Source organism: Astatotilapia calliptera, chromosome 16 (genome assembly GCF_964374335.1).
Source record: "Astatotilapia calliptera chromosome 16, fAstCal68.1, whole genome shotgun sequence".
Lineage (NCBI taxonomy): Eukaryota > Metazoa > Chordata > Actinopteri > Cichliformes > Cichlidae > Astatotilapia > Astatotilapia calliptera.
The window spans coordinates 8,520,549-8,538,991 of NC_137437.1; the positions used below are offsets into that span (position 1 = coordinate 8,520,549).

General features: G+C 37.9%; 1 protein-coding gene across 1 annotated transcript; it reads left to right on the top strand.

Moving 5' to 3' along the window:
- Positions 1 to 1,270: 1,270 nt before the first annotated feature.
- On the top strand, positions 1,271 to 15,858 carry rubcnl (rubicon like autophagy enhancer). Its single transcript, XM_026145893.2, has 17 exons — positions 1,271 to 1,392; positions 3,750 to 3,852; positions 4,203 to 4,512; positions 9,213 to 9,487; positions 10,229 to 10,326; positions 10,859 to 11,246; positions 11,779 to 11,824; positions 11,920 to 12,025; positions 12,218 to 12,354; positions 12,469 to 12,533; positions 12,943 to 12,982; positions 13,113 to 13,190; positions 13,370 to 13,490; positions 13,744 to 13,805; positions 14,134 to 14,287; positions 14,714 to 14,804; positions 14,985 to 15,858. Exons 2-17 carry the CDS (start codon positions 3,750 to 3,752, stop codon positions 15,095 to 15,097), a joined length of 2,187 nt encoding a protein of 728 aa, XP_026001678.2. The 5' UTR covers positions 1,271 to 1,392; the 3' UTR covers positions 15,098 to 15,858.
- The last annotated feature ends 2,585 nt before the right edge of the window (positions 15,859 to 18,443 follow it).

Consider the following 18,443-nt stretch of genomic DNA (forward strand, 5'->3'; position numbering starts at 1 on the left):
CGGTTTAAGATTTCGGTGTTTCTTTCCCAAAAAGACTCAGTCATCTATCTTTATCTTTTATTAAAGCAAACAAATGAGTTGTAATGTTTATTTCATAATCACTAATAAAAACAGCCATATTTACTTACAACATTTACTGAATCATTACATTTAGACTTGTAGTTTAAAATCAGACTTATAAGAGTTTTCTCAGATGACTCGTCTTGCTTTGTCTACTGGATCAAGTTACCCCTTAAAGAGAAGACATGGCAAAGTTGAAATATATTTTATTCATCCCAGAGTTGTAAGGTCTCTTTGTTACAGCAGTTAAAAATTAACTGAAAAAGTCCTGAGCATCACGAAAACATTTAAATCACTTCCCCCCTTCAGAACCTGGTTTGAATTTCACCAGTCGACTTGACCGTGTCTAAAGTACTGTGCAAAAGTTCTATGCTATCTCTCATGTTGCTTGGAAAATAGGAAATGTTGCAGCAGTTTACTGAAACATGCAAACCTCCATGGAAATGCAGTATATGAAGTGAACACAGACAGGTTCGCTTGTCTGTCACAGACAGACAGACAATTCCTGGTTGCATCCTTTATATCTGAAATACCAATTGTTCTGAAATATCAACCGAATGTCAACTGACGTTGAGCTATGTCTGGGCTCTGAAATGCTGCCACCTGGAGGTAAAGACTGGAGGTAAGTGTCTCAATCTGATCACGTCTCAACAACACCCTCGGCCATTGATACTTGTCTCTGTACTAGAACTTCCTCTTTCACCTCTGCCAGCTGCCAGCTAACATGCCAGCCTTTGCTGAGCACTGAGAAATGTCACGTAAGATATGTTGCTGAACGAAACCTTTGCACTCGCGTCTGTGACGGTGTTTAAATTGAGGAACCTTTGAACACAACATTTAAGACCTGCAATGGGTTTAAGGAAACACTTTTGCTCCTATAATCGATCTGATTATATTTCATTAAATGTTCCTTCATTCTTTAGAATGAAAGAAACAAGAAATATTTTAATTATATGTTATGTGTTATGTATTATGAACGCTCCTAAAATAAAAGCATGACTTAATACATAATGAATCAACTCCCTGTTATTAAATAGTTGAGAAAAAGTCAGAAGCCTGTGTTTTTTTAAGTGGCAGATTACATATTTAGGGTAATTTTGTGGTAAGGTGCTGTGCGGTGTACTGAGAGCTTCTTGGTGTCTCTGTTCTTAGTGGAAAAAAAGCCCAGCACTGACTGCTGAGACACAGAAAATACAAACCTGATTTAAATACAGGAAGTGCTGAAAACCAACCAGCCCTCTTCCTTTCTCTCCAGCTGCCGCAGCTTTTTGAAGACTCGCATTAGTCTTCCCTTCACCAGACTGACAGGTTTCCTCTTCGAGTCACTAACTGGTGAGTAGCCTGAGCTTTGTGTTCTGGTCAGTGCTGCTTCTGCTGTCTGCCTTCCCCCCTCTCTCTGCTTCCAATGTGTTGCTTTTTACTTTGACTGAAACAAAAAAGGGAAATATTTTAGACATTATCACTTACAATTAGAATCTACTTCTGCATTCATACAGGAAGCTCTGTTTGCTGATTAAAGCGAAGCAGCTCCTTGAAGATATATGAGCGATATATAAGAGAGATTAATCAGCAGGGCTCATGTAGAAACTGCTTTCTGTGTCGCTTTGAGAGTAATACATTTGTATTTGCACTGAAATATCTTTGGCTGTTTTCTTCCTTTTTTTTTAAAATCTCAAATCTTTGAAATCCACTTCTTAGATTTGTTTGGGGATACATTTTGTTGTATATGTGTGTTATGAGGATACAGAGGGTGGACTATAAAATAACTGTAGTTTTAGTTGGATGTGAGGTCTGTTAATGACGTTGAAGGCTGTTCAGTGCTACATTTTCTCATTTAATTTAGTTCTTTTGTGTTTTACGCTGATTTCTCATCTTTGATTAAACATTCCAGCTTTATTCAGATTCAAAGACGATGACATTCGGTTCACAACACTTCAGTACCAATGTAACCAGTAACCACTTGTGACACCTCAATTTGATCGTCATGGATCATGTTTTAGCCTAAAATCCCCCTCTAGCAGGCCTTGTCATTTATTCCCAGGTAGAAGTAAAAAAAAAAGTAAAAAAGCAGAAGTTGGCCATCAGGGTGCCCTAAACTCAGGACCAATAAGCTACAGTGATGTCAGGAAAGTTCTTATCTTTTTAAATCACCAACTAACCTCTGCATTATGTTAGGCAGAACTGACTACGTGTAAGTCATGTAAAAAAAAAAGTTAAGTTGTAAGTTGTAGTTATCTGGTTATATTGACAGCAGCTGAAACTAAAGACATGTCCTGGGTATTTTTATTTTGTTTTAGTTGGCTTTATAAGCGTTCGAGTTTTTTAAAAAAATTTGAGTTCAAACAATAAAATAATTTTTTAAACGTCATTAATTTAACAAGTTTCTCAGTGTTACCTTTCACTGTCAGGTCTTTACAATAACCTTTATGTAGACTGATATGCTTCGTAGTTCTAATGTTTTGTCTTGCGTACAGGATAGTGCTAATTCTCACAGAGTGATGTCTCCAACACCCATTTTTTTATCAGAGTCACACCCACACTGCACAGGCTGGGTTATTTTACAAAGCATGAAAGCTTAGATCTTAGATCTTTCTGCACATGGTTGTTGGAGTTTCTCGGCTGAGACTGTTCTAATTCTAGATGAACTAAAGACTTTGCTAGCATGTATTAGCTTTTATGAAGTATTGGCCACAGTAGCTGTTTTCCAGGAGAGTTTGTGAGGTCTTTGAAAGCAACTGAAATGAACGATTGATGTTCAGCCCCATCTGCTGTAACCTAAAAGACACCCATGTTCTGGTTCAGTTTTAGAAACTATCATTATAAAAACACCCAAATACCTCTGAACGATGGTTATACATAAATACTCTGCTATTCTCATTATTTTAGTATGATGTTTTATGTTTTTAATACACTGAATTCCTCCATTTGAATTCATAAGGCTGGTATGAACTTTTAAAAACATATTATTTTTTACAAGGATCTTCTTCATTATAGTAGTTGTGCAGCAAAACAAGTCATTAAGAATAGTGTATATAAACACATGCATCACTTAACTCTGTTAACTCTTTACATAAATGCTTAAATCCCCTTTGCAAACAGTTATCAGCATCTGTGGATGTAGTAATATTTATAACTTGCCAGTTGAAAGAATTGAGAACATCCAGAGAAGTTGATGGCACAGACAAACAGTTGCTCTACTTTGAGCTAATGAAATAATTCAGCTACACACTCTGTGCAGTTGTGACTTGCACAAGTAAAAAGTCTATGATGCCACATTTCCTGGGAAATGCATGCATTGCTCCACACTGGGAGTTCGGATGACAGTGTATTTGTAATTGTTTTAAATTTGAAAAATCTTTAACTCTCCCCTGAGATACCTTCACACTTTAAAATTTGCATTATGATAAAGATTTAGGTTACAATCTTGCATATCCTTGCCTAATGAATATGTATATTTATTTATTTATTTTTATTCTCATCAGTTCCAAATTGTGGCAGAACTAATAAACCTTCCCAACATTTTCAGCAGCTTAATAACTTACACAATATTACAGAACATTTAATACTTTCTGATCTTGTACAGCCATTAGTCAATAACACAACTGGTACTTGTGTTGCCTCTGCTCTGAAAGCAGCAGGAAGTTTGCTTCAAAGTAATTGAGAAACAATGCCTCTCTTTTTCTGCACAGATGGGAAGCCACAGCACCATGTCCTCCTCTCTGTATAGTTCCAAGTATGTTAGCTGGTATGTGGACATAGTGGAGTCAAAAAGCCCTGCAATGGCATCTACAGGTAAGATCCAGCACATATTTGTAAACCTTCTGTTCTAGGCATCTTGAAAGACGTATGACCGCCACCACACAGGAAACACCAGAGAGTTACTGAAACATTTATCGCAAAGCTTTAGTTTAAAACTTCTAGGCTTTTAGCTTGAAATTATCTGGACATATCTTTTCCAGAACAGTCTCTGTTTCTGGTTCCAGCTCCAAAAATCTACGTGCAATTAAAACGAAGAATGCCTTTGGAATACATATTGATCAGGCCTAACTTTTTCTTTGCTGTCTCCCTTGTTTTGCTTTGCTACCAAACACAACAGTCAGCTGCTATGGATTCTAACCCACTTCTCCTTCTGTCACCACCAGAAACTGACAGAGCAGAAGCAAATTCATCATCTTCCCATCACCACCAGCAGACAAAAGTCAATTGCCTCAATTTTAAATCTTTCCTTGACTCCAAGTCAGACAGACTCAGCCACAGCAGTGAGGGTTTGAGTGATGAGTGTAAGAAAGGCAACATAGTATTGACAGATACTGACATCCAGAGCAAAGAGGAACTTTCTCTTTTGGATCCAGAGGATAAAAAATTCCACCTTCCCCGGAGCAGTCCGGTCATTTCCAGACGCAGCAGGCCCATCTCCTGGCACGGAGGAGTAAATGATACATCTAGTCCCAGGTAACCACTATATATGTTCAAAGCATTACAAAACATTTCAGCAATATCATTATTACAAATGATTGCATAACAAATAAAAAATGACCAAGAAACACAGATCTACATGTGTCATAGATGGAATATACGACTAATTATATAAGAAATAATAACAAAGTGCGGTGAGATACACCTATCAGCTAAAGCATCTGTTGTGGCTGAGCAGTGTGTAGAGCGATCAGAGTGCAGTGTGCTTTTAAAAAAACACAATGCCTCCTCAAACATATTGAAACTGTCTCCCACATTCTGAGTGACTCTAACTTTTAAAGGGCAACACTGCAAGATAGATACTTTTCTAAAGTCTTGTTGTTATTCATTGGGGGTGAAGAAACCAGGGAAGGGTTTCATGGGTAAAAAAAGACAAAGCCTAAACGATTATATTACGTTTCTAAAGGTGCTTTTTTAGGTGATGCTTTTCTAAAATAAGCTGTAAGCTGTGATGATGGGCAAACCAGTAACTATCGTATCAAACTTGAAGTAAGAGTTGTGCATGAGTCATTCAGTCTTTTCTCTTGAGTGCTACAGTTCATGAATGACTTTTATCATTAGCTGTTTGGAATCCACACAAAGCAACAACTTTGTCCACTTGAACAAAGCTGCATGCTACATGATTTTACTGCGACAGTTCAGTACGCACAGGTAAACTGTAGGTGGCATAAAACATGTTAACACTTGTATTATTCAGATACTTAGGACCAGGAGTTAAAATGGGATTCGGCTGGTGGGGGAACCCTATAATTGGGTGTAGTGGTGCTGTGCTGTTATTCTGATATTTTCTGTGCTTTGGGCTAACTCAGTTTAAATAAGACATAAGCAGAGAGCTAAAAGGCTGATTTCCAGACCTCTAGATCAGCCCAGAGTATGGTATGGCCCCGGGCTCCACCTGGCCCATTTGGTTGCCCCTGCCAGTGTGAGGCCAATTGGAAATTGGGATTTAAGCATAATATAGATAGATATACACCCAGTTTGTCCCATTTCAGCCAGCAAACAGTCCTTACATTTTGTGGGAAATCACAATAGAACTTAGTTTCTTTTGCTGTGAAGATGATATGAAAAAACAAAACAAAACAAAACATGCATTTATGTCTGCAAGTAAATGCCACTTCGAGTTTGCTGGCCCTGAAATATGTCAGAAAGACTGATGCAGAATATAGAGCAGGGGTCTGAAACTTGCGGCCTAGAGGCCACTTGTGGCCCACGTCACACCTACTTGAGGCCTGTATATTGACGTGAAGAAATATAATACTCTCTTGAAGTTACCTTTTTTTTTAGGGAAGATTTGTTTGTTGTTGACTGCAATGTTAAAATAAGTCCTTTAAAAAGCAAAAAGCTATTTAATATGAAGGCAATATGAACAGAGAGTAAAAACATGTTGAGGGATTGAGTTTAGTGAGAGTTATTTGTGAAGAAGACAGTTTTCACTAGCAGTCAAAAACTCATGTGTACACTTATGTCTGCATTCTTATCATAGCTGAAGTGCTGCCACGTGTCTGGTCAGAAACAGTTTACCGATTTGTTTCTTTGGTAGTTCAATAAAAGGCTTCAGTTATTTAAGAGTCACAAAAAAAGTCTTCCTGTTTGTAGTTTTGTCTTGTGATACAATATTTGAAATTATTAAAAAAACGAACAAAACACTAGATTTTCAGAAATATTTGTGGGTGTTTTCTTATTTGTTTGTTTTTTGAACACTACAGTGGCCCTCACATGAAATGACAGTAGCAGCAGTGGCCTACAGCTCATTTAAGTTTGAGACCCCCTGATGCAGAGTTTTTAACACACAGTCTTCTAAGTATTTATTTACTGTAGTCACAGGTAAAGCCATGTGTGTGGTTTTTGGAGCAGATTACTATGTTTAAGGATTGAGAAATACAAGAACTCGACATCTGAACCTTTGCTAGCAAAGCTACACAAGCAACAAGCCCTTCTCTTTTTTTCTTTAACAATCTTTAATCATCCAGTTTTTTATTTTTACTTCCAACAAAATCGCTAAAACTGTAATTCATACTCTGATGGGGAGTTTATCAGTGAATGTTTGGTGAATTCTTTTGCACCTGAGAGGAAAGGAGCAATTAAGAATATGCCACTCTCCAAGCAAGATCAAGAGTCTTTCAACACCTTTGCAGGAAATCTGGATTTTCAGTTGAAAAGTGGACAGCGGAGCTATCAGGAATGTGTTGAGTGAAAGGCATGATTGGAGAGGCAAGCTCTGCAATGGGACAAACAGGCTGATGTTACAAACTATGGCTGTTCAAATCTGCTTTTGAAGCAGATGCAAAATGAAATTAACCAAAAACAGGAACTGGTATTTTTGAACTGTATCATACAGCAGGACGTGCAGTGTAAGTCAGTGCTAAAAATGAATCAGGTTTCTGATGCTGTAACTAAAATAGTCAATTTCATCAGGGCAGGAGCATTGAATCACCGACAGTTTGTTGCACTTTTGTAGGCACATCAGACTGAACATGGTGACATAGGTTCCCACACATGGGGGAGGTGGCTCAGCGTAGGCAAAGTGCTAAAAACAGAGCAGAAATTTTGTGACAAGGACATTCCAGAGCTCTCATATGCACAATGGAAAGCAAATCTTGCATTTGCTGTTGATGTGACTTTCCTTTGCATTTTCAAAACTGCAAATGATGTAATTAAACTATAAACAGAAAATCTGGAAATTTTACAAAACACACTTTGTCCACAATTGTTTGTGGGAATGTTGATTATAGTGATACAATGTTGGCATGTGCTTATTTCACATTTGCATTGACAAATTGTAACATCTACTCTTAACAGACAGTGGCCATTTATAGAGATAATATTAATATTGAGCCGAACTGAGTTCAGCTTTTTGATGCAGTTCAACACAACAGTCCCACCCTTGGGAAATTTAATGGTCCATCCCAGTCCTACACAATATGAAGCTAGTAGCAAAGGTAGAAATTATTAAAATAATACCTAACATGTGCACCACAGCCTGTCCTGCACCAGTCCAACATAGTGCATCACTGGAACCTCCACAGCGGTACAGCTAACTAACCTGTTCTGCCTCTTCTACACTTCACTAAACTGTCTATATTGCATACTTTTATGCATCCTTTAGCAAAAAATTAGGACACTTCAGTTAGTTTTGCAAGATGCTTCACAAAAAGGTATCATTAGTCATGTATAGATCTGATAACTATAAAATTAATTAAAGGAGAGTTAGAGTTAAGTTTTCAGTTTATATGGCTGCACCCTTATTTCCCACAGGGTGTCCACAGTGGATGGATCTGCATGTTTGATTTGGCCCTTCCTGATGTAATCCTTTGATTTGTGATAAGCAGTAGGAAGACACAAAGTTGGGCTCCCTTGAATCTTTGTTTTTGCTTCCTCCTGGTCTCAAAGCTTTTCCATGTCAGGTGAATCTGTTAATAACTACACCAAAAGTACATTTTTGTAAAAGAAAAAGTGTTTTTTGACCTATGGAGACATTATTCACCGTATATGTATCTAGGTAATATGCAGATTCACTTACTGTCTACACTAAGCTAATAAATGGGGAAAAGAAACAAATAACCTTAAAGTCACAACTTTGCCTTTTTTAGTGGAGTCGAACTCAGAGAAAAGGAAATGCAGCTTCACTGAGTTCCAGCTGTAACGCGAACTAAACACAGCACACGCCAATTTTACAAAATATGTATTGCTCTAAATAAGACACGGTGCTGTGTGAATGCCGTCCTGCTGAAACCAAAAGTCACCAGACTGCTCAGTACGCACAACAGTTCCTAGTTATCGGGATAGAAAAAGGGAACAGACAAGCGAAAGAAGCCTCATGAAAAACACAACCTTGCATTCCTCAGTGAGCAGGCTGGGAAAATTTCCTTCATATGAATGAGTATTTTTGTCCTTTAGTTTGTGTGTTTATTTTTTTAAATTACACACATGAAAAGTGCAGGCCCTCTCTTAGCATTTCACCAGCTGTCCCACATTGTCTCACAGACACACACTCTTTGCCCCACATTTAGGTTGTTGCTTTGTGGTCACCTCATACCTAATAGTGAATAGGAATATAGCACAGTCTGCTTACCACAGTGTTAATCTAGCACCACTTGATGGCGCTAAGGCTTTAGAGACTTCATTTACTGTGGGATAACTGGCTGCTGGAGGTAAAGTAACACAATAAAACTAATAAGCTCATGTTAACACTACACAGTATGCTGTATATGTAAACAACAAGCTTTACTTCTTGTGAATAATTGCAGCAGGAGCCAGTGTTTACTGCTTAGGACTCACAGTGTTTGACATTTGAGATGGTAAATGTCATGAAAGTTGTGTGGTTGCCAAGAGCCTATGAGCAAACAGGAACTGAAATGAGTAAATAAAGAGACCTTTATTTTATTTCTGCAGCTATGGTTTTATGCCTCAAAGTAAAAAGAAGAAACAGGATATTCCTCATGTTTCTGTTGAAAATACAGTGAACATACTATTTTCACTGCTCACACTAACTACTAACAACTAATTACTTGTTAAAGTGATGAGTAAACATTTGATGCCACTCAGCTGCTTGTCAGGTGATGCACAATATGTGCTTTTTAATGGTTAACATTTAATTTGGTGTTTATTTCTTGGATGATCTTCACTTGCATTGTTTTGAAACCTCTCCATCTAAAGTGAAATGTTTCTGCTTTTAGCTCGGACCCACCATCTCCTGTCTTTGGTTCACCGTCTCTGGGTCCCCAGGAGTGGTCGACATCCAGCAGTGGGGAGGATCTGGAATCCAAACCGAGCTCCTATCAGTTGTCATTCGCAGTGGAGATGGCTAAAAAGCAAAGCTCTACCTCTATCTCATCAAATCTGAAACGGCTTCTGACTCCCAGCCTCCACCTTCCCTACAGTGGTCAGCAGGGATTAGCTGAGGAGCATAAAAGGCGGACCCAGAGTAGTTGCATTCCCAACAACACACCAGGTAAAATAGCATTACTGGGGTTTACTGATTTTTGTTTTGTATTTTTCAGCTGTGTCAGGTAGTAAAGGGTGGCTGGCAGTTTTATTGTGCCTATAAGGAGACTAACCATGTCCAAAAACACACTAACTCTATGATTTCATTCCCGGTTTTGAGCTGCAGATTTTCTTTAATAAGGGAAAAGATTATTTAGGATGGCGTCTTTCAAATGTACCACAAACACTTCTGAATCTCAGCGTGATGAAGTTAAGAGACATAAAAGTTGACGGCAACAACTCATAAAAACCCAGACGTCACACTGTACTTGTAAGGTGTAAAAGTAAAAAAAAAGAATAAGAGAAAGTTCTGTGAAGAGAAGGACATCAGAAAGAAGCTGGATTCAAGGCATGAGTGTAAACTCAGGGATTCAGGGAAAACGTATACGATAAATAGGGATTATTTTGAACTGTGAAACATGTAAAGCTACTCCAGGCTTTGACTGTAGGCCTTTGTACACATTTATATTGCCACCTTTTCCTTTGGCATAATCTTGAGAAAACTTTTTAGTGTTTTATGAATACCCACGTTTATACTCTCAATAAAGCCCAAGAATAAAAATATAGAACTGAGCAGACAGTAACAGTGATACACTGAGTGCACTGAATGCAAATATGAACCTGACGTTAGCAACACTGAAAACATATAAATGTTAAAAAGGCTAGAAACCCAGTCAGTTTATTTATGTGTGTGTGTGTGTTTCATCAGGATGCGCTACCTCAACACAACAAAGCAAAGAAAGAAGCAGCAGTGATATCCCAGCATCCCCTGCAGAGATCTACAAGACCAGTTGTGAACTGGAAAAGGTACATTACATTTTCCCCCCAACAGTCATTCACAGTTTTATTTATTTTGCAATGAAATTAATAAAAGTAAATATAAAAACGCTAATGACACACCCCTTTCTTTTTCTATTGTAAAACAAGCTGCTTATTTTAAAAATTATTGGCTGAGTCATACAACTGCAAATTATAAGCTACAGATATATGAAATTAAAGGTGGTAGAATAATGTCCCACTATTAAACATCAGTAAGGTATTAGCAAGTGCTTAACTTATCATTTATATATCAACAATCCTCCTTAGCATGCCATTAATAAACACATATCTTTATCCATCTGTTACTATTAGACCATGTAAATGTAAATCTAAGACACTGAACTTTTTTTTTTTTTTACCTTATTGAATTACTTATGAATTACTTCATTTTATGCCTTTAATCGGGTTACTATAGTGTTTGGCATTAAATATAGAAATGTGAAATCACAGCCAGATTTGTGCCAGCAGACAGGTGCCAAATGCTCTCAGCAGCGTCTCACCAGTGTCTGTCTGTGTGCAGGAAAACGCTCATTTTATTGTGGTGGACATGGTGCTGGAGATGCTCGAAAATGCAAAATGGACTCTTAGCTTAGATCAGTGGCGTTCCACGATGGACACAAACTGCCTGATGTGCAAGGAAAGACATAAAAGCTCTGCACAGGAGAGTTCGCCACAGAAGCAGACATTTAGATTACACAGGCATAAAGTAAAGTACAGCAGAGTTGATCCTAGACGAGAGAGATACAAGCGAAGACATCTTGATGAAGACATGAAGATGTCACACAGAGAAACACACCCATGTGTAGAGCAGCAAACACAGGACAAAGCGGAGGAGGAAGCGGGGAAGGATGAGCCTAAACATCAAATGAAAACTCTGTCTGTGCTCTCCACTGACAGCGGATTCGAAGGTAAGAAATTCTATTTTTAATGAAACACACATTCCTTAAATAGTTCCTCATCAAACATATTGTTTTGACCAGGAATGGGTCGTCCTACATCTTCCTTTGTCCCAACTTTGTCCGGATAATATTTTTAGACAAAAAGCCAGACTAAAAAGCTACAGGATGACTAATTTCTTATAGCCTAAATGCTGTGAAGATGGTATCAACAGGTTGATTGTTCCTTTCCACCAATCTTCCATCTGAGTCAAAAGCAACAAAGAACTCATATAAACATGCTTTGATCAGCAGAAAGTGCTTTCTTACTGTGAACGTATCTAGATTTTATCTGCGCTTGGAAATTTGAAGCCTACAGTATTTGTTTCCCCCCTAGTGTTCACTGACTTTATATCAGGAACTGATTGTTTTAAACGTTGTTTTTTTTCTATGACATTTATCAACACATATACATTATTATATCAACTAAATATAGAAATTATTTTCTTAATATTGGATTAAACGAGAATAAACATAATCATCATATTATGTGTTTCTGTTTCAGACTGTGGAGTTGATCATACACTAACTCAGAGAGAGTCTCTAAAAAAGTAAGAAAACCTATTCCTTTCAGTAAACATGCATTTTAATAATGTAAGCGCTTGTTCTTTTAAATCTGACTAAATCTATGATGTCCATGGTGCAGTGCTGAGCAGCTAGCCCAGCAGCTGGTGTTGGATTTCAAAAAAAGTTGGCTCCCTTCTACTGAGCTTCAGCGTGGCCGGCAAAGCCTTCGCAGCTCGCTTCAGGAGGTGAGAACAGCAACCACAAATCAACTATGACTATAACACTTTCTCAACTTGGTATTTTAATGCAAGATAAATATATAATAAGATATTGGTGGCTGATGACAAAGAAAACTTTCCCGCATATTTATTACACGTTGCTGGGACTGGACTCCAGAAATGACCACAAGTATCCTCTGTTCTTCCTGTTCATACCAGCTGCCGGGTACAGAAAATGTGGCGGTGAGCAGCGATAGCCTGACAGAAGAGATCCGACAGCGTACCAGGATGAGAGGATCCCTGAGCTGGGCACCACCACGTTTCCAGATCATCTTCACGGTCCAGCCAACGCACAGGTCTCATTTATATGTGATGACACAACAGCGCAGCGGAAAAATGGTTTATTTCTGATGCTATAAATGATTGTGTATTTAGAGCTGAATGTGTGTGGGTTTCTTTTCTTTGTTCAGACGAAGCGAGGTAGTGGCTTCGCAACACTTCCTGTGTGCAGGTTGTGGGACCGAGGTGGAGCCCAGTGAGTACTGCATTGCATAATATGAATTGCAGAGGATTTTTGTTTTAGTTTTTATCTGAACATTACATTCGCATTCATAAAACCATTTTTAATCCCTCCACAGGAGAATAAACTATAGTCAGAAAATGCTTCCATTACCGAAAAAGCAGAGAGATTTATAAGTCATGCACTTCACTAATACAACTGTATTCAGCATTTTTGTCTAAAACTCAAAGTCATTCTGTGAAATGTAACTTTGTCATTTCTTAAAAAGGAATAAATAAATGTAAAAAACTGTTCCTCACTGAAATCATTGTTGTCTATAGTAATCAAGGTTGAGTACCAGTAAATACCAAACACAGGCCTCAGCCATGTCTTCACAATGTAACAAGCAGCAAAACCAAATATAAGACTCTCTGTCTCCCACCAGGGTACATCAAGAAACTGCGGTACTGTGAATACCTCGGCAGGTATGGAAAATAACATGTTATTACCCAAATATGAGCTAAGTTTTCCTGCAATCAGATATTAAACCATCTATATTTAAATAATGAAGTTATTACAAATGAATCATTGATCTGTTGTTATTCATTTTTGCAGATATTTCTGTGACTGCTGTCACAGCGGCTCAGAGGCTGTGATTCCGGGTCGAGTACTGTCCTGCTGGGATTTTGGCAGGTGATCAAATCAGACAACATATTATAGTAACTGTTAACATATGTTAAATGTATAGTTAATTCATATAGAAAACTGAAATGATTAAATGTCTTGTAAATGTAAATTACTTCTAAATAACTTGCAGTGCACTTCTAAACCCTGTAACATCATCATAACTCACAATAATCCTGATATTTCAGGTACCCTGTGAGTGATTTCTCCAAACAGCTGCTGGATTCAGTGTGGCAGCAGCCTCTGTTTGACCTGACCTGTGTTGGTAAAAATCTGTACAGTAAAGTGAAAGAACTGGACAGGTTTAGGGTGAGTTAATGACTAAATTATTACTGTTGTGCTTACCGTGATCATAGATGCCCGAAAGCAATCATTCACATTTAAAAACATATCGATAGCCATCTGAAGAATCCTGGCATTTTATTTATTCTTTTACTGTATTTAGTAAGTAGTCTGTGGAATTAGATTTCAAAGCCGATACTGAAATTCAATGACAAACTATTAGGTTGTTTTCATTTAGTTTTGTATTCCTTTTTAACATGTCCCTCTATCCTCCCATCAGGAGGTGCAGGATCAGCTGCTGGGAATCAAGAAGCTGCTAAAAGCCTGCAGATTATCACAAAGGTAACATTTGGAGATAATACAAAGTTGATATATATTGTATGTATGTATAAACAGCTCATGTCCTTGTTTTATAAAATAAAGACATTACTTCATTTACAGGTTTGGCAGTGGATCAAAATGTGTTTTTCATTAAATTTGCTGAGTATTTTTTTATGTTTCTATCACATATTAAAGAACTATTACAAGGATTTATTAAGTTTCAAAAACCTTTTAATGGTAAATAAATAAAGAGTTTGGCCATGACTGTATGCTAGGTATAAGATTTACTAGTTCACACACGGTCTAGTAACTACTTAGTAACTTAATCTGCCCTGTGTTTGTGTCCTAGTGTGCTGGCTGAGCTGGAGCATCTCCCTGCTCATCTGAGGGAGCAGTCAAACCTCTTCTCCATGGATGACCTACAGAAGGTGAAGAAGGGTCAGCTGGTTCCACAGGCCAAAGCAGTGCTGCAGTCTGCCATTACTCATGTGGAAAACTGTGAGGTCAGTCATTCTGAACCAGATGGCTCCTGGCCTCTTTAATGTTATTTATTAGCTAGAAAGTACAGACAGTACATTTCTACCTAAGGACAGTGTTATTATTTTCCAGTGCTGATGATATGCATTTGGTAATTAAATATTATTGCCGCTTACCTAAATTAAAAGCATTTCTAATTTTAAATTTATTTTAAAGTTAGGGATTGTAGATCTCAGGCCCATTCACCTGACTTAATATGTAAATGATGACTTAAAGAAATAGCTTTTCACGACTCCTATCCTTGTGCCCGTTTAAACAAGTACGCAACATTTCAGACAATATTTCAGTTAAATACAGCCAGGAATACAACACATGTTTAGAGGAGGAAAACGTGTGAATGTTTGTATGAAATTAAATCATTTTGACTTTCTTCTCTCACTTCTTTCACACAGCTGTGTCTTGCCCGAGGTTTTATCTGTGAGTTTTGCAGAGAGAAAGACATCATCTTTCCTTTTCAGACAGACATATGTAAACGCTGTCCAGGTGAGCATAGACAAAGCGAGATGCAGTCTGTGTTCCTCTATAGACTAAAACCAGGATTGACTTAGTACAACTTCATAATATTCTTCTGACAACCCCCCCACAAATATAACAAGTAATATGCTGCCACTGGGTTTATATGCAGGATACATAAAACCTATGAATATCTTCTGTCTTTCACAGAGTGCAAAGCCTGCTTTCACAAAAAGTGTTTTGTGGTGAAAAAGTGTCCAAAATGTGCACGGATCCAGTCTCGGAAAGACCGTCGGAATGAATCCATGAAGAGTGACACCTGAAGCTGCAGCAGTTCTGTGTTGCAGGGGTTCATTTAACACTTTTTAGCTGCATTTTCTTTTCTGTAACTTCACATAAAAACACTTTTAATATGTCAGTAAGTTTCTGCTCTCTCATCCTGCTTATCTCTTACTACTTAAACCACACTGTTAAACATGCATATTCCTTTACATGACTTAATATTTCCTATGGAAATTTGATCGGCACGAGAGTGATTGTACCTCAAAAAACAAGATAAAGCACTTAAATTATGCAAAACTGTTTTTCCCATTTTTGGCAGGTTATATGTACTTTTCAGTGTAATGCTGATGGACAGCATATCCATTCAATAGCTGCTTGCGATGTTTCCATGTGCGATATTTCATGTCAGGATTGTTGCTCAACAGAAACAATATATTACACATTACTTACTTAATCTCTTGCTGAAGAAAGCCACTAGGTACACTAACTATTTAACCTCTTTTGCGTTATTCCATAACATGGCCTGAGATGCATTTTTTCATGTAGATTCCAGTCAACAATACAAACCTGAAGCTACAGTCCCACAAACACTGACACGAATCCCCAAAGAGGGCACATTAATTTTCTTTCATAATTTATATATGAACACAAAGTCTACAGCATGCCTGCAGAAAGTCAATGTCCTTTTAGCAGCAGCAGATGTTTCAAATGCAACTGTTTCTGTCCAGGATGCAGTGTGCACATTACAATTGTGATACTGTCCTTTCATATAATGAAAATAAAAATAATTTCCACAACTCTACTTGTGAAAAGTTATTGAGAACTTTGCCATTTCCTTGTTCAACCCAACAGTGGCTATATATTATAGGCTTATCATATAAAATGAAACATAGCTAGTACCGCTAGCCGTCAGAAATTTGTAGTAGAGCAAAATGTTTTCATTTGAAAAGCCGTGGAGCCCAAATATGATGTGTCAGAACAGGAAATTATAATTTAGTGGAGTAATTGCACTGTCAACTATCACCACCTCTTGGACCAGGTGGCCCAGATTTAGACTGCTTTTGTATCATCCTAATACGTCCTCCTAATACTTTTGTACCCATCCTGTTTGCTAAATCTTGGAACTCTGGCCTGCAAAGTGTGCTTGCAATTATTATTTATCCCTTTGCAAGTAGTACACTTCCTTTACTTCCAGAGATCTGTTCCCAAGAATTCTGTCTGTCATTTCTGACCATGAGAAATCACGGTCAGATATGATACTAATTATTCTGCCGAATTAGCACTTTGCATGCACCTACTATTAAGACATATCACCAGATAAGGTTAACTGAAAACTTGAATTATGCAGAAGCCATTCTAGTGCTTCCCCCCAGTTTTTAATAGTTGTCAACATCTATATTTTCTTTGTTAAACTGTGTTGAAATCCGTGTTGGTCAGAATAGTAGGGCGTCACATTTTAAGGGCCAAACCTAGTTTCTCCACTATTGTGTAAAATAACAGATTGATCCTGGAGTTTTGAATAAAATGGCAGGTTTATGGTGCAGCAATGAATCTTGGGGGTAATATAATGTAAGTCAATGTGTATTAACATGTACTTCCTGTATACAGTGAGATTGAATTTAGTTTTTTACATGGCAATATTTGCAAAAAGAATACGGTGTAAGCATTTGGTATTAAAAATGTTATGAATCATTTCCACCAGTTTTTATTGCATCGTGTTTCTCTTTCACTTCAGTGCCTTGGGTTTTCTTATACCCTCCCCTATAATTATGATTTTATTTTGGCTAGTATTCTGCCAGTGGTGTGTGGTCGTTTACAGAAAGGCAAGCAGAGACATGGTAAAGAAAAATGAAACAATAAAACAGTATGCACAAACCTCACTGCATGTGTATTATTGGCAAATTGCACTTCAATGAATAAAAAGCTGCTTTTATGCAAAAAAAAAAAATGTTTGCCATCAGTGTTAAGTGGCTCAAGAACACATAACTCTAAATAATATCCTTCAAGCTCAGAAACACAGGCCTAAATGTTGATTGTAAGAAAAAAAAAATCAAAATATATGACTAAAAGGCTTGAACATTGTTTGACATGGTTAATTGCGAATACAGGAGGACTAAAATTTTAAAGGTGGTTAATCCGTACATTTGGTGAACCAACAAATCTCTCAGAGAAATTAAAGTGCTGGTGGAGTCTGAACCTGTTGTCAGGGGTCGTGTGCAGAGGCGAGGATCAGCTGACCCACACGCAGGACTCTTGGTGCAGAATGAGGTTTATTGGAAACGGAGACAAAAGATGACAGGATGGCTGGCTGAACTTAATGGACTGGTAGACTAACTGGCTGACTGAACTTAACACGCGACAGGAACAACATCCATGACATGACAAGGGCTGAAGGGAAGAGAGGGCTTATATACATGACTAACAATGACAACGATTGGAGACAGGTGAGTGAACAGCTGAACATAATGAACTAATGATAAATGGGAAGAGGACTGAACATAATGCACACAGACCAAGGCTAACACAATAAAACAGGAAGTGGAACAGGCAGTAGATAAACAGTGAATGTGAACTGAAAATACTGGGTCAACGACCCAGAAACCCTGACACCTGTTTAGCTTTAATTAAACTTGTCTGTTGTATCAAACTGGACATGGAACATCTCTTCATCATCAACTGTGTCCTTGCTAACATTGCAAAGAAGTTCATATAAAAATGTGTTCACACTATACTCTAACAGCCTCACTTAATATCACACATGTTGGTCAGTAAGAGGAAACTGATCTATTACCACAATGAATCACAGAAGCTTGTTTACTTGCTATCAGCCAGTAGCAGCTTGTCAGTTTCCTGTGCAAGACCGGAGGTTTATTCATATTGTACATGCACAAACAACCAGAAACAGCCTGGCTTGACTAGCTCAAATCTTGGCTAATGGGACACAGACATACCCTGAAAGCACAGGCCTCACGAAGATTCTGATAGAATATTAGTAAAGCAGACTTAACCCCGCTTCCAGACACAAGATGGCAGTATTTTAAAGGGTGGACTCAAACAGGCCATATGGTCTGATATGAACACTGTTTGTGATGAAAGGACAGAGATTGGTTGCCCTTTGTTACTTTTTAATTGATGTCTATTTTTAGACTTCACTAGACAAGTGCTGCTTGCCTCGACAGATTGACACTGGAGTCTGTTATTCAGTTTCTTTGCAGGGCCACAGAAAAATATTTATGAAGTCACAAGAATGCATGAAAAATACAAGCAGTTGCTGAATAAAGAGTAATAACAGGTCACATATGGGGGAAACTCTAGTCTAAGACACACTGACTGTGTTGGGTCTTTGGTACAAACTTTTAGAAGAAAAACAAAAAACTTGAGACAAAA

Bases quoted from the DNA above. Each gene is read 5' to 3' on its own strand.
- rubcnl (XM_026145893.2), top strand. From the start codon at position 3,750: ATGGGAAGCCACAGCACCATGTCCTCCTCTCTGTATAGTTCCAAGTAT. The intron at 11,825-11,919 runs GTAAGAAAACCT...TCCATGGTGCAG, and splicing joins CAGAGAGAGTCTCTAAAAAA to TGCTGAGCAGCTAGCCCAGC. The intron at 12,355-12,468 runs GTCTCATTTATA...TTCTTTGTTCAG, and splicing joins ACGGTCCAGCCAACGCACAG to ACGAAGCGAGGTAGTGGCTT.